General features: G+C 33.3%; 1 protein-coding gene and 1 long non-coding RNA gene across 2 annotated transcripts in view; one reads left to right on the plus strand and one right to left on the minus strand.

Moving 5' to 3' along the window:
* The first annotated feature begins 2,262 nt into the window (after positions 1 to 2,262).
* LOC139490272 (uncharacterized) lies at positions 2,263 to 3,574 on the plus strand. The gene is made up of 2 exons (XR_011656257.1): positions 2,263 to 2,383; positions 3,395 to 3,574. It is a non-coding gene; the product is annotated as an uncharacterized lncRNA (long non-coding RNA).
* A 9,529-nt stretch (positions 3,575 to 13,103) lies between these two features.
* LOC139489665 (uncharacterized) overlaps positions 13,104 to 14,458 on the minus strand; it is a 79,723-nt gene continuing 78,368 nt past the window's right edge. The window contains exon 18 of the mRNA XM_071276315.1: positions 13,104 to 14,321. Coding sequence (XP_071132416.1) covers positions 14,174 to 14,321 — 148 coding nt within the window. The 3' untranslated portion in view covers positions 13,104 to 14,173. The remainder of the gene's footprint in view (positions 14,322 to 14,458) is intronic.

A 14,458-nucleotide genomic window follows, 5' to 3' on the forward strand; every position in this document is an offset into this window, starting at 1 on the left:
TGCTTTAGATTTATGAGTTTGACTGTCCCTTTGGTATCTTTCGTCCCTCTTTTATAGGTATAATCTCTCCATTATTGGCTTTCAACTGTACCGTGGTTTTGTCTAAATTTTTAATACTGCTAGTTTTATTCCCGAAAGAAACTATATTCAGAGTTTCGGACCCCTCTTTCTGTACATTTAATTTAGTAGCTAAGACTGCAGTAATAAAAGACCGTTGTGCACCCTCGTCGAAAAGTATGTTTGCCTCTGCTGTATTTTTCACCGACATTACCTGAGCTACTGCTGTTTTCAGCAAAACGGTTGAAGTTTCTTGACTTGCCGATGTGTACAACATTGACGTTTATGTGTTGTCCTTATCTTCTGATTGATGTGTTGTATTTTTCCTGCAAATTGATGTATGATGTTTGCGATGGCAAATTCTACAGTCGTAGTTAGAGCCACGATCTGATACTTCGTGCGTACCAAAACAATTAAAACACAATTTCCTCTCTTTAATAATGGCTATTCTTTTTTCATGTTCGGCGACATCCGTGCAGTCATTGGAAAAGTTGTCCCCCTCACAGAATGTGCATGCTTTTCTTTGTGCGGAATTAACTGTTTCATGCCTTGATACTTTGATGTTTTCCCTTGTGAGCGATTTTTGCCAAAATCCTTCTTAACACTTGCTACAATATTTGCGGTGTGATTAGCTGTCGACGGTTGATACATGTATTCAGTATGTCCTGATTCCTGAATTGAAAGTTCTCTGCAAATAGCGTCTAGTAGTTTCTGTATATTCCAATCATCACTTCCGTTTTCCCGTGTAATATTTTTTTCTGAAATCTGGCGGCAATTATCAAAGGTACCAGGATTATAATTTAGTACGTCAGACGCGCGTTTCGTCATACTAAGACTCATCAGTGACGCTCATATCAAAATATTTATATAGCCAAAAAAGTACAAAGTTGAAGAGCATTGAGGATCCAAAATTCCAAAACGTTGTGCCAAAATACGACTAAGGTAATCTATGCCTGGGATAAGAAAATCCTTAGTTTTTCGAAAAATTCAATCTATTTGTAAACGGGAAATTTATAAAAATGACCACATTATTGATATTCATGTCAACACCGAAGTGATGACTACTGGGCTGGTGATACCCTCGGGGACGAAACGTCCACCAGCAGTGGCATCGACCCAGTGGTGTAAATAGTTATCAAAGGTACCAGGATTATAATTTAGTACGCCAGACGCGCGTTTCGTCATAATAAGACTCATCAATGACGCTCATATCAAAATATTTATATAGCCAAAGTACAAAGAACCAAACATTTCTTGGCATTGTCCTAATGATTCTAGACCTCTGATGTATGCCTCGGACTCTTAAACTCTCTAAACGCTCATCAGGCACCGGCATATCCAAAAGTGATCTCATGTATGCATTGATTATTTTGTGGGTTTGATCATAACGATTCTTTAAAAGTTCAATTTCCTTGTAGTAATTTGGGTTGGTCATGGTGAGGCCCGAAAATATGTTTGCGGCATCTGATTGCAATAAGGATTTCAAATATGAAAATTTCTAAATGTCGGATAGTGTACTGTTATGATGAATTGTCGATTCAAATGAATCCCAGAAATATTGCCATTCTAATATATCTCCGCTAAAATTTGGTAGCGTTAACTTGGGTAGGCGATGATTTTGGCTTGAGGTTGAACTTGTTTGTGATAGCTCCCGACTGGAATGCGTAAATGGGTTTGAATGTGGTATAAACTTTTTGGCATTGTTATCTAGAATTGAAGAAGTTGCGGTGGCGACGGTTTTCAAGAACTATTTGTATTTTCTAATTTTACTTTCTAACTCTAAATAGTACTCATCTGTTTCTATAATTTCCTCAGTATAACTCCCTCCGAGTCCACTGTATTTAAAATATGTTCATCGATATTGGCTAAAGTGTTCTTTTTCTTTTCAACTGCTTCCAATAATGAATATATTTCCTCCGGGTCTAAAGACGTATCAACAATGGCGTCCTCAAGTTTGTTAAAAAACTTTCGTCACCGCTGCTCTGTTCTCCGCTCTCGACGATTTCACTTATGTCCATTCTCTCTCTCCATTAGTCACGGCACCAATGTTGGGTTTTGAGGTGTTAGTTCTTCGCGTTGTGTTCGTTAAGGTGGTTTTTGTTCTCAATAAAATACAAGCAAGTGTATGGTTCAATATTCATTCAAACAAGCAAGAATCATAAGTACAGTATACGTGGTAACGCGATGTCACATCGTTCGTGGCGACGGCACACATACGAACGCATAACGATCCCGCAATGACTCGACACTTGAATTTTGATTATATATACTGTGGTGTTTGTCTGTATTGTCAAGAATAAGATAGACCAGACGCAAAAAGTCTAAAGTATTTGTGATTTAAACGTTTTTTTTTAAATTACTCTATGGTTAAAATTTAAAAGTTTTTGTCTTATTGTCTTTCAAAAATTATTTCATTAGTTTCTCTGACTATTGTGTTAAGATTTTTGAAGGAGTTAGATGTTTGCTTTACCATGGTTCACTTATACGTGTTTTACGGCAAAACCATTGAAAAGATCAGAATGAAATTCTATACTTGATTTAAAAAAATTGCTATTTAGTCGTTTGTATTATTGATGTTTCCCTTTATCCCACCAGCTTTCATATATATCTTGGTCATTTGTGTATGTGGGTTTGTCGTTAACGTTCATTCACATATATCATTCATCATTATAAAAAATCCTAATACAGATATAAGTAACACAATTTAATCGAAACGTGTATAAGTTGTACTTAAATAGTCATAGTGAGTAGATTTTGTAATGTACTTGGAGTTAAAAAAAAGAAAGATAGGGGAAAGAAATCAAACAAACATTCAAACTCATAAGTGGAAAATAAACTGACACTGCCATGACTAAAAAACAAAAAGTTGAAAAAAGACAAACAACAGTATGCAAAACAAAGCATAGAAAACTTAAGACCTAGCACAAACCTCACCAAAACCTGGGGGTTTAAAATTTTGCAGTAATATCAAAACCATGGACTTTTCAAGATTGCTCAACGGAAAAAACGACTACATAGGATTGTTAAACAGAGTATGTTCTACCAAAATTGGTAACGATGATACAAATTCCTTGTTTAAGGTAATAACACATCTTAATTTGTAAAGAACCACTTTGATTCCCACCACAAATTTCATCAAAATACTGGTCTTTCTTCATTTTTGTCGTATTAATATTTCAGCAAACAGCCTTTTTCCTAGAGGTTCTAAATACGCACCATACTGGGTGTTTTACTTTTGTACTCATTTGAAATAAAAATGAGCTTTGAATATCGGTAAACTATTGTCGCTTTAATTTATGAAACCAAAGAGCTTCACTAGGTTAATTTTTCTTTACAGACGAAGTTAAACGAAAGTGGAATCAACCTGGATGTATAACATAGAACTTAACGCCTGCACCAAGTACAAACAGCTAGATCTTCGTCAACGGCTGTTAGTCGTCGTTTCGTTGACAAAGCGTTGTGATAATCGTTGGACTGGCAACATTTTTTGTCAAAATAAAAAACAAATTTAAACAAACCTTAATGTTCAGTTAGGATTTATTGGCGTAACTTTCCCCTGAGTTCACATTACTTTATGTCTTAAGTCCAAGTGTGCGAAATGTATACTATTCTGTAAAATCGCAATCAATACGTGTGTAGAGTATTGTTTAATAGGCCTGTATTATTTTGATAAAAAAGTATTCTCTGCAACCTACAATCCAAACAAGGTTTCATAACGCTATGTATAACTACAATGTATGTATTTATTAGCACTCCAGATGTTTTCCCCTCATGTTTTATTGATAAATGTTCTCAGACCATTTCATAAGCCAGGTTTAATCCAACATATTATACACAAGGAAATGTCTGTGCCAATACAGGACTTTGCCAGTTGTTTTCTATTTGTTTGCTACGTTTCAGCTTTTAATTTTACCATTGGATAAGGGACTTTACCTTGAAGCTATTTTTGTTATTTTCCTTTTCAGTAACACTATTACTTCTTATAATACTAAAACCCATTCATATTCCAGTGTTGAAGAAAGTTTGAAAGAAAAAAAAACACAATACGGGAATACAATTGATGAAAACAAGAAATGATAAAACTACCAGCTGAAATACGATGACCCAATTTAAATACAGTACTCCATAAAAATCTGCTACGTAGATGAATTTCGGGATTACATAAATCGTGCGTTCTGGAAATTTTTCTAATACGAGTTTGTAGTATTGATATTTCAGCAAAGAGTCGTTTTTCCTATTGGTACTAAATACGCACCTTACTGGGCGATTTTCATTAAGTCATTTGAAACAACAATGAGATTTGAACATAATGAACTACTGTCGCTTTAGTTAATGCAAACCAAGGAAATACATTCGATCGACGATTTAGTTTTTACAATAACGAAGTTAATGATAGTCGTTCCGTTGAGATTTTTTTTCCATTTTTTCAGTTAATTTAATACCATACGGTATTATAGACAACCACATAGCTTTCAACATTGAGAAAACCCCATAACATACAATGGCTATAAATGGCCCTGACATTGAAACATCGTTACACTGGCGATTTTTTTTTTAAACAAATTTTTTTTTTATATAAAGTCCAAAGCTTTAATGTTCCGTAAAGGTTTTACAGTTTACAAAATGTGTACTGTTCTGTCATATCGCAATCATTTCGTGTGTAGAATATTGTATGATAAGCCTTATTTTTTTTAATAAAAAAGTATTCACCGCTACCTACGCTTTAAACAACAGGTTTCATAAAGCTAAGTATATATATCTAAAAGATATTTATTTATTAACACTCCAGATGTCCCCCCTCCAAAAAATAGTGTTTTTTTATGATAAATGTATTCAGTTACAACATATAAGTATTTTACAATTTTATTCAAACAACAATAAATTTTCATGGACCTTGGTTTAAAACTGAAGAAGGTGTTGATTACAAAATGAAGATACCACTTGGGCCCTCCCAACATCATTGCACTATAAATATAAAAATGAATAGATGTAAGAATGGCAATGAGACAATGAGATTTAAATGAAATATATGTAAACAAATATAGGTAACCACGCAGCTTTCAACAATTAGAAAAACAATAAACACAATCGTCGGCTGTAAATGGCACCGGTATTATGAAAAGCAAATATGACAAACCTAAAACAACGACATCTACTGAACTTTGGGCTCCATCCTTGGGACATGCACGTTAAGAATGTAGTTGGGGTTTCGATATGTTTAAATGTACCAACCCTCGAATTCGGCCAACACGCCAAAAAATTATCTCAGTAAAGAAGCACAGACTACTGAGCTCGTGACATCCACTTTGACTAACAATCCCCAATTAGTGGTATCTGTAGTAGAAGTAACAATATTTAACGCGGAATTCTTACCAGTGTACAAAAACATCTCGTAATGAGGGGTAAATCATTGCTTGACTTATATACAAGTATATGTTTTAACTTGAACATTGGTTATTTTAGAACGCCTGTTAGAGTTCTGACATTTAGCTTATGTTATTAAAAGAGGGACGAAAGATACCAAAGGGACAGTCAAACTCATAAATCTAAAACAAACTGACAACGCCATGGCTAAAAATGAAAAAGACAAACAGAAAAACAATAGTACACATGACACAACATAGAAAACAAAGAATAAACAACACGAACCCCACCAAAAACTAGGGGTGATCTCAGGTGCTCCGGAAGGGTAAGCAGATCCTGCTCCACATGCGGCACCCGTCGTGTTGCTTATGTGATAACAAATCAGGTAAATAGTCTAATTCGGTAGGTCACATTCAGGAAAGGGAAGGGGATTGTAGTTACGACGTAAGGAACATATCCGATATCATTTGTGATACGGTTATTGCATAACGGTCAACCAACACGTGATGGCGTCCGTAAAATTTACGAAGGGATGATTTCAACTTCACCATTTGGAACTCTTGGTTTAATAGCTTCCTTGTGATTAAGTTGCACCTTGAGCATCAAACATGACAGCAGTTAACAAAAAGTAATAATATAAAAGGGTGCTAATAATATGTTAAATAATTATCAAAATATATTTTTTTTTCTAATAATAGGGGAAAAACAAGGTTATTAGATGTTCTCATCAATATAAACAAAACTTTATAACTACCTTCAAAAACATCAAAGATAGAAGCGTTGAGTCTCTATGACAGGCATTTAAAACAGCTGTACAAACTACCATAGAGAAAAGAGTACCAACAAAAATGACCCTTGGAAGAAACACTCATCCATGGATCAATACAACCATTAGACGCAAAATAAACCAAAAGCAGAAAGCACACAAGAAGGCTAGAAAAACTAAAAAGAAAAGAGACAAAGATAGATATAAAAGACTACAACAAGAAGTTCAGTGGGAGGTCCGGCAAGCCAACAAGAAATATATGGAAGCGGTCAGTTCAGACTATAGAGATAATGCAAAGAAGTTCTGGTCTTATATCAAAAGCAAAGGTCAAGAATGGACAGGAGTGGTACCGTTAAAAAACAAAAATGGGATTTCTGCAAAGTGCCAACAAGAGCAAAGCTGACATTTTAAACGACCAATTCCAGTCAGTATTTACTAAAGAAAACCTAAATAACTTTCCAGATAAAGGAAAAAGTCCATACTACACCATGAAGGACATAAAAATTAGTACCAACGGAGTCCACAAATTGTTAAAAAAACCTGACATCGCATAAAGCTACTGGTCCCTACTCAATACCAGCCTTTATACTGAAAGCAGCAGCAGAACAACTTGCTCCGATACTCACAGACCTATACCAAACATCATTGAACACTGGTGAAGTCCCGCAAGATTGGAGAGATGCCAATGTAGTTCCACTTTTTAAAAAAGACGAAAGGCACCTAGCATCTAACTACAGACCAGTATCTCTAACTTCCATCACGTGTAAGGTCTTAGAACATATTGTACATAGCAACATCATGGACCACTTTGACAAAAATAAAATACCAACTGATGCACAACGGATTCCGCAAAAGGCAATCATGCGAATCCCAACTAATCGTAATTATCAACGACATTGCATCAAAATTAAAAAACAGCGGCCAAGTAGACATCATCCTGCTAGATTTTGCAAAAGCATTTGACAAGGTACCACATCAACGCCTCCTACACAAGTTGGAATACTATGGTGTCAACCCCAAAACCAATAAATGGATTCGCTCCTTCCTACATAACAGAAAGCAGAGCGTGATATTAGAGGGTGCTGTCTCCTCACAAGTACCAGTACTCTCTGGTGTACCCCAAGGCACAGTCCTTGGTCCATTACTGTTCCTGGCCTACATTAACGACATGCCAGAAACAGCATCTACATCAGAGACCAATTCTTCGCGGATGACAGCCTACTCTTTCGTACCATCACCAACTAAGCTGACAGTGAACTACTTCAAAAGGACTAAACAGCATTGGAAGACTGGGAAAACAAATGGCAGATGAGTTTTAATGCCAAAAAATGCCTTGTCATCAGAATATTCCCCAAAAATAGACCAGTGGTACAAACATCGTACCAGGTACACGGTCATACTCTAGACACAGAGGAAGCAAGTAAATATCTTGGAGTAACCATCAGCAACAACCTAACATGGGATAAACACATAGACAATACAGTAGGCAAAGGAAACAGAACGTTAGGATTTATACGTAGAAACCTCAAAGGCTGTACAAAACCTGTAAAGGCAGCTGCGTATGTATCCATGGTAAGACCTGCAGTGGAATACGCAAGCACAATATGGGACCCAACCGCCCAAAATAAAATCAAGGCAATTGAACAGGTACAGAAAAGAGCTGCACGATTTGTTAATAACAACTACACAGACCGAACATCTGGCTGTGTCACAAATATGGTTAAAAATCTTAAATGGGAAGTCTCGAAGAACGGAGGAAAACAAATAGATTATGCATGCTATTTAAGATCCAGCATGATCTTATAGATATAGACCGTCATCAATATTTGACACCGAATGATAACCGGACCAGAGGTAAAAACCGCTTCTTCCAAGAAAGAACAAGTACTGACACTTACGGCCAATCTTTCTTCCCGAGGACAATTAGGGACTGGAACAACCTACCAACAACAGTTACAGCGACCAACACCGTTGAGGGATTCAGGGCTGCCCTGAAGGTATGCTCTGAAAGGAAGTAGGAAAACCCGGTAGTAAATAATTTTAATTGTATATTTTTGCGAACGTTTTAAATGTATTTGTAAATAGCCAAGAGAAAGCTTTCTGTGTTGCCCGACACTGCGTAAAGTTTTCGCGCGGAACCATGAACATTCAGTATTGAATCCGGTTCCTTACCTGGAAGAAGAAGATGTCTTTTTACTGACTGTACCAGTACATGGGGACCAGTCGTCAAAAGGTTAACAATATAGTCAACGGGTGCTTTGACATTTGACGGACTTTATTGTGCAATTAAAAACAACAAAAACACAGTCCGTTTGGATATCATATTTCCATGTTTTTTACCATAACTTCCTCTTTAGTCTACATTATGTTGTAATGCGTTCTCAATGTAGCAATGAACTTTGATACTGAGGAATGTCAATATGCATAATAATTACATGACAACAAGCATATTCCTTATATTATTGGTAAAGTTATCACAGGTTTTCCTACCCTTTTTTTCTCGTCTTTCAAAATAAAACAAAAAGCCTATCGACAACCCCTCCGCCTTTTTAAATGTTTGAAGTCCGTCTTAGTTGGAGGTGGATTGTTTTTTAAATATGAATTTTCATACCAAAAAAAAATCCAATCCACAAATTTATCAAATATTTCTAGTCTAAATAGAATGTGTAGTATCAAAAAAAAAAATTCTAATGTCAGGCATTTTAACCTTTACTCGACCTAAGAATATGAGAGTGTTTTAGTAGTACACACATGTCCTCTTAATATATGCAGGTAAATGTGAATGAAGATTCATAAAAGAATTTAAAAAAAACCCCGAAATCCAAGGAAAATTATAAACGAAAATAAAGGCAGTGGTATACTACTTTCCAACGCTAAGAGGAAAAAAGAGGAATGACAGAAACACTTCAGTGCAACAGAGACATAAATGTAAAATTGAGAATCGAGATGGGGAATATGTCAAAGGGACAACAACTCGACCATAGAGCAGTCAACAAGATATTACTGTTTTTAATTTTCCTTGGCATTCGGTATTTTGGTTATTTTATGTTTTGAAACTTATTGCGAACCAAATTGTTACCTTTCCATAGATTCACCTGATAGTTACCTGTCCATTTAAACTTTAGGCAGTTTTTTTTTGTCCCATTGAACAAATACAATAGGTATTATTCTCTGTGTAGTTTATTCACTCAGACCATGGAAGTAATATTGAGAAATATTACTTCCATGCTCAGACCTTTGAATTTCTTTTAAGAGAAATCTATCACTCATTGATTAATCTACCTGAGTAAAAATTTTATCTGCTAAATAGATAGAAATAACATGTCTACCATTAGGAATCATAAGTGATTTTGTGTTTATTCAATTTTAATAATATTTTTTCCCCAATCTGTTCAAAATAAACACTAATTTAATCATAAAATGTTCATTTTTAAAAACATAAGTATTGTTCCTATTGAAATTTCATTTTTTTTTAGTTTTTATTAAGTTATAGCATACTTTTAAGAAGGCCTTAATATAAATATCATCATTTTTAGGGTTTTTATGTCAAATGTTTTTTGAAATCAAATGTATGAATAATGTTGAAAATTTTGTCAGAAATCAACTTCTATTTATGTTTGCATAAGTGTTAACATTCAACAGATTGAACACACATAAATATAAACTCACATGCAATTTTTTATAATGGTAAACCTGTTATTTCTATCTATTTAGCAGATAAACTTTTTACTCAAGTAGATTAATCAATGAGTGATAGATTTCTCTTAGAAGAAATTCAAATGTCGCAGTGAAGAAACTAAACAGAGAACAATACCTATTGTATTTGTTAGATGGGACAATACAACTGCCAAAAGCCTAAATGGACAGGTAACTATCAGGTGAATCTATGGAAAGGTATAATTTGGTTCGCTATAACTCACATTTACCTGGAGATATTTAGAGGACATTCGTGTACAACTAAATAAAGGCAACAGTAGTATACACACTTAAAATGTCTGACTTTTTCCAAAAATAAATATTTAACTTCTTCACGTTCTATTCAAAGCAGAAATATTTGAATCTTTTAGTATGAAAATTCATATTTAAAACAAGAATGTGATCCCCTTGATCAACAACTTTTACCTGAAGCGTGACCGACCGACGAACTGACAGATTACTAACGAATGGACCCACAGACCAGAAAACATAATGCCCCTCTACTATAGTAGGTGGGCCATAAAAAAGGATTAATAATTCTGGTATCCAATTAGTTTCTTTTTAGATCCAGTTAGGTCTTGTTCATATAAATAGTATAAACGATCTTCGGAACACCTTCATCTTCATCACTATGAGTTAATTTCAACACAATGATCCATATAAAATCATATGGGGAAATAAATTTGTTTTGATGGGAAGTCTACAAGTGTTTTTAAATGTCAGAACTGAAATAAAGAAATGTGTTACATTGGATAATGAAATCTTTGCTTTTAAAAGGATCAAATATATCACCTTGATCAAAGATATCACCTTGACATTAAAATGTTCATAGTATGTGTGTGCATGTACTTTTTATATGTATTGGTGATAACATAGTGAATCTTATTTGTGGTATTCATTGTTCATAAGCTAATGAACAGAATGGTTTCGTTTTGGCATTAAAAAACACAGAAAACTAAAGACAGAGCAACGACTACCTATGTCTTTCATTTTGTAGACATTGATCAGTCATCTTGCAAACAAATATTATACATATGTAGCAACCAGAATGGTGAACCAACCACTTTGACAGATAATTTTAAAATTTTCTAGCACTTTTAAGATAAAATAGGGATGAAACCTAAGAATCAACTTAGGGGACTTTTAATGGATATATCTATTATTGAAGTGAAGATTGTGATATTGACGTCCAGATGTATTTGTTTTGTTTTATGTCTAGTTTCTACCTAAATGATATACACTCAAAGTCTACTTTCATTCCTAGACATGAACTAATAATTTCAGATGAGAGTTTATAAGAATCTATTTGGTATATAAACCAAATGAAAACTACTGCTTGGTTTAACTACACCTCTCTGATTAATAGCTAAGCTCCTTTTCTACTATGGAAAAAACTAAATGTTTAAAATGAAATAATCGTACCATAGTCATCTTCATTTAAAACATGTTTTAAAGTGTGGATCGTTTCTGTTCAGTGTTATGAGTATAATAAGGTGTAATACAATGACAAACCAGTAAGTGATGCCTACATGTATATGCGAACTCTACTTTGTATATGACCAAACAAACATGAAAACTTTACAAAAAATTCCTGCAAATTTTACAAATTCAAGAAATCTTGAAATAATGTTCAAGCTCACACTAGACCCAAACAAATTATCTACATATCAAGTATTGAATATCTTCTTGTTAAAACTTTCAAAATCAAAGTGATGGATATCACTCATGGAAAGATTAGAAGAGTAGTTTGAATTATTTCATATTAAGGTATGGTGGGGGAAAATGAATATTAATAAAGCACTATTGCTGAAAATTGCATTTACAGCAGGTCTTTAGAAGGAAACTTGCTTTTCCAGTATGAGGATAAAATGAGCTCAAATTAAATAATATGGGTCTCTTAATTTGCACTATTTTATTTAAACTGAAGTTTATATCTTATCAAAATTATGTTGCCGGTTCTGAACATGTTTCAAAAAATAAAAAATGCAAAAATTCTTCTAGTAAATGTTACCAACTATCCTTGTAAGACATAAATCTGGACCAACAGCTTAAAACTTTAAAGTGTCAACAACAAAAAATTGAAAAATGTTGTTTTGGGGTATTTTGTAAGTTGAAACAGAGGTTATATGGCATTGAAGATTAAAAGTTTTAGAATGTCTATTGATCAATTTTTAAAGTATTTTTCAACACAGGGCATTGAAAAACTTATCTTATTGAAATGTGGATTCTTTCTTGATTGCAAAAATATATATTCACTTCTAAAATAGACTTAATGATTGATGGAAAATAAACTAATTAACAATGGTTTGTTATAATTAAAAGTTTTAAATTTTCAAGCCAATTCCTGATAAAAAAAAAAGAAATAATTTAATTGTTGATTAATTACAGGTGATTATTGGAAATTTATCAAGTAAATTATAGGCCTTACTTAAATACCTTTCATTTACTCATATTTATATTTATATTTCATTTTTTTTTAAGATCTTGTTAATCCATTAATCATTTATCTTTCAGATATAATTTACAGAATCACTTTATGTAATGTAGATCAAAAGTAATTAGCAATAAATAAATCTATCATCCTTATAAATACCAAACATCTAATATACACATTTGTGTATTCAATTATGAGGTCAAATACTTGTGTATTAAGAATTATATGTATATGTGTTCTGTTTTATTATGTAAGACTGAGGTTGATAGGTAATGTGGTCAATTTAATTGGCAGTTTAGGAGGTGGGGCATTGTAATTTAAGGTCCACCTTGTCTCTGATTGTTTACTGATAATGACAGTTGTCAATCATACTAGTTGAATCAATACCCAGTTACCTAATCAAAATGTTTTTTTAAAAAGCCTGCACATCAACAAACCTTAATGACATACATTTTTGAATGAACTGCTCCAATAATTTACCCAGTTTTTTTCAGTTTATATGTGTAGTATGTGGACATACATGAGAACCATAGGGAACTATATTTCAGTGTGAATACATTTAGTAACAGTAGCTAACCTGTCCTGTTGTTAGGGAGGCCGGTGCCTAAGTAAAGATTTAGAACAAGTTCTAATCTTTCCAAAAATTAACCCTTTTGAAAGATTTTCTAGACATATTCAACCCAAAATATAAGGACACTTATGTTTATCAGAAATATCGAAGCACACAGAACCTACAACCAAAAATGAGGGTAACAAGAATACAACTATTAAATGGTCAAGACAAAGTAGTTATAAAACATATTTAATACATACTATACAAATATTATACAATTTTGTATTCTGCATATCTTAACAATTTTTGTACAGCATACAAACAATATAAACATTATCTTTAAAGTCATGAACATAAGTTAAAATATTATCAAAATTTTGATATTTTATTCAGAAGGTTTATACAGCTTGGATGTCCACAATAAATACATGTATTATATCAAAAGCTTACATCTTTTGTATTGTACTGACATACCTGCCTAACCTTTGAAAATCTCCATGGGTGATTAAAAGATCAAGAAAACCTATAGCATCTCTAAAACATGTCAAAAGAGTTATTTTTTAATACTGTAAATTATGAAATTTTGTTCAATGATTTTATTATTGACAAAATTGCACAAAAAGGTTTCAAAAATGAAAAAACAACCCTGCATTTCAATTAAGATAGTAATATTTGTTTGCAATATACATTTTTTTGTATCCTCAAATTATTTGTCCATATTTTTCCCAATGGTTCAACATGGCAATAATTATCACTAATGTTGTAACAATTTCTAAAATTACAGTATACTTTGTTTTTGTTGGAAAAAATATGTTCTTAAAAGCCATTTAACTCCTAAGTATGCATTTTTCATTATTCAGTTCATCGAATAAGGGATTTCAAGAGCAGGTGATTCTTTTCACAAAAATCTTCAGAGTAAAAATACTGGCAAGTCATACACATTTTAGTATGACTAACCACAATTATAATTGAAGATTTTTGGGGAAAAGAGTTGCAGATCTACACCGCTAAGGGAAAATCCCCCCTTACATCAAGACAGTTGAACAGTCTTTGTGCATATAATGGAAAGTTGTATATTAAACATAAGTTTCACTTATTGAAATAAATAACTGTTTCTATATAGTAATCACATTATTTACACACATTTACAGTAACAATATTTTCATCTGAAAATTTTTATAACATGATTTCATGTTTGTTTTTTAAGAATAATGACAATGTAGAACATCATTTCTGTCAAATTGCCTCTTGAAACATCCTGTTTTAGATCACAGTGTTGGAACAACTTTTAGAAATCTAAGTCTTAGTTAGTTGCACTCTCCTGCTCCACAAGTTGACCCTTTTTGAATTGTTCCAGTATTGGTTGTATGGATGGATCTCGGCCACGGAATTTCCTGAAAACATCCCTTCCTGCCACACTCCCTCCAAGTGATAAAAATGTTTCTCTAAATCTGAAAGATAATGCAATGTATCATCAAAATTCTTGAAAAATTATACAACGCAGCATTATATCAAAGCCAATTTAGAAAACTTCTTTAAACTGATTCTTATCATTAAGAACCTGGTGATCATGTCATTACAGATACCC

The sequence above is a fragment of the Mytilus edulis genome, chromosome 9, assembly GCF_963676685.1.
Source record: "Mytilus edulis chromosome 9, xbMytEdul2.2, whole genome shotgun sequence".
Classification (NCBI taxonomy): Eukaryota; Metazoa; Mollusca; class Bivalvia; order Mytilida; family Mytilidae; genus Mytilus; species Mytilus edulis.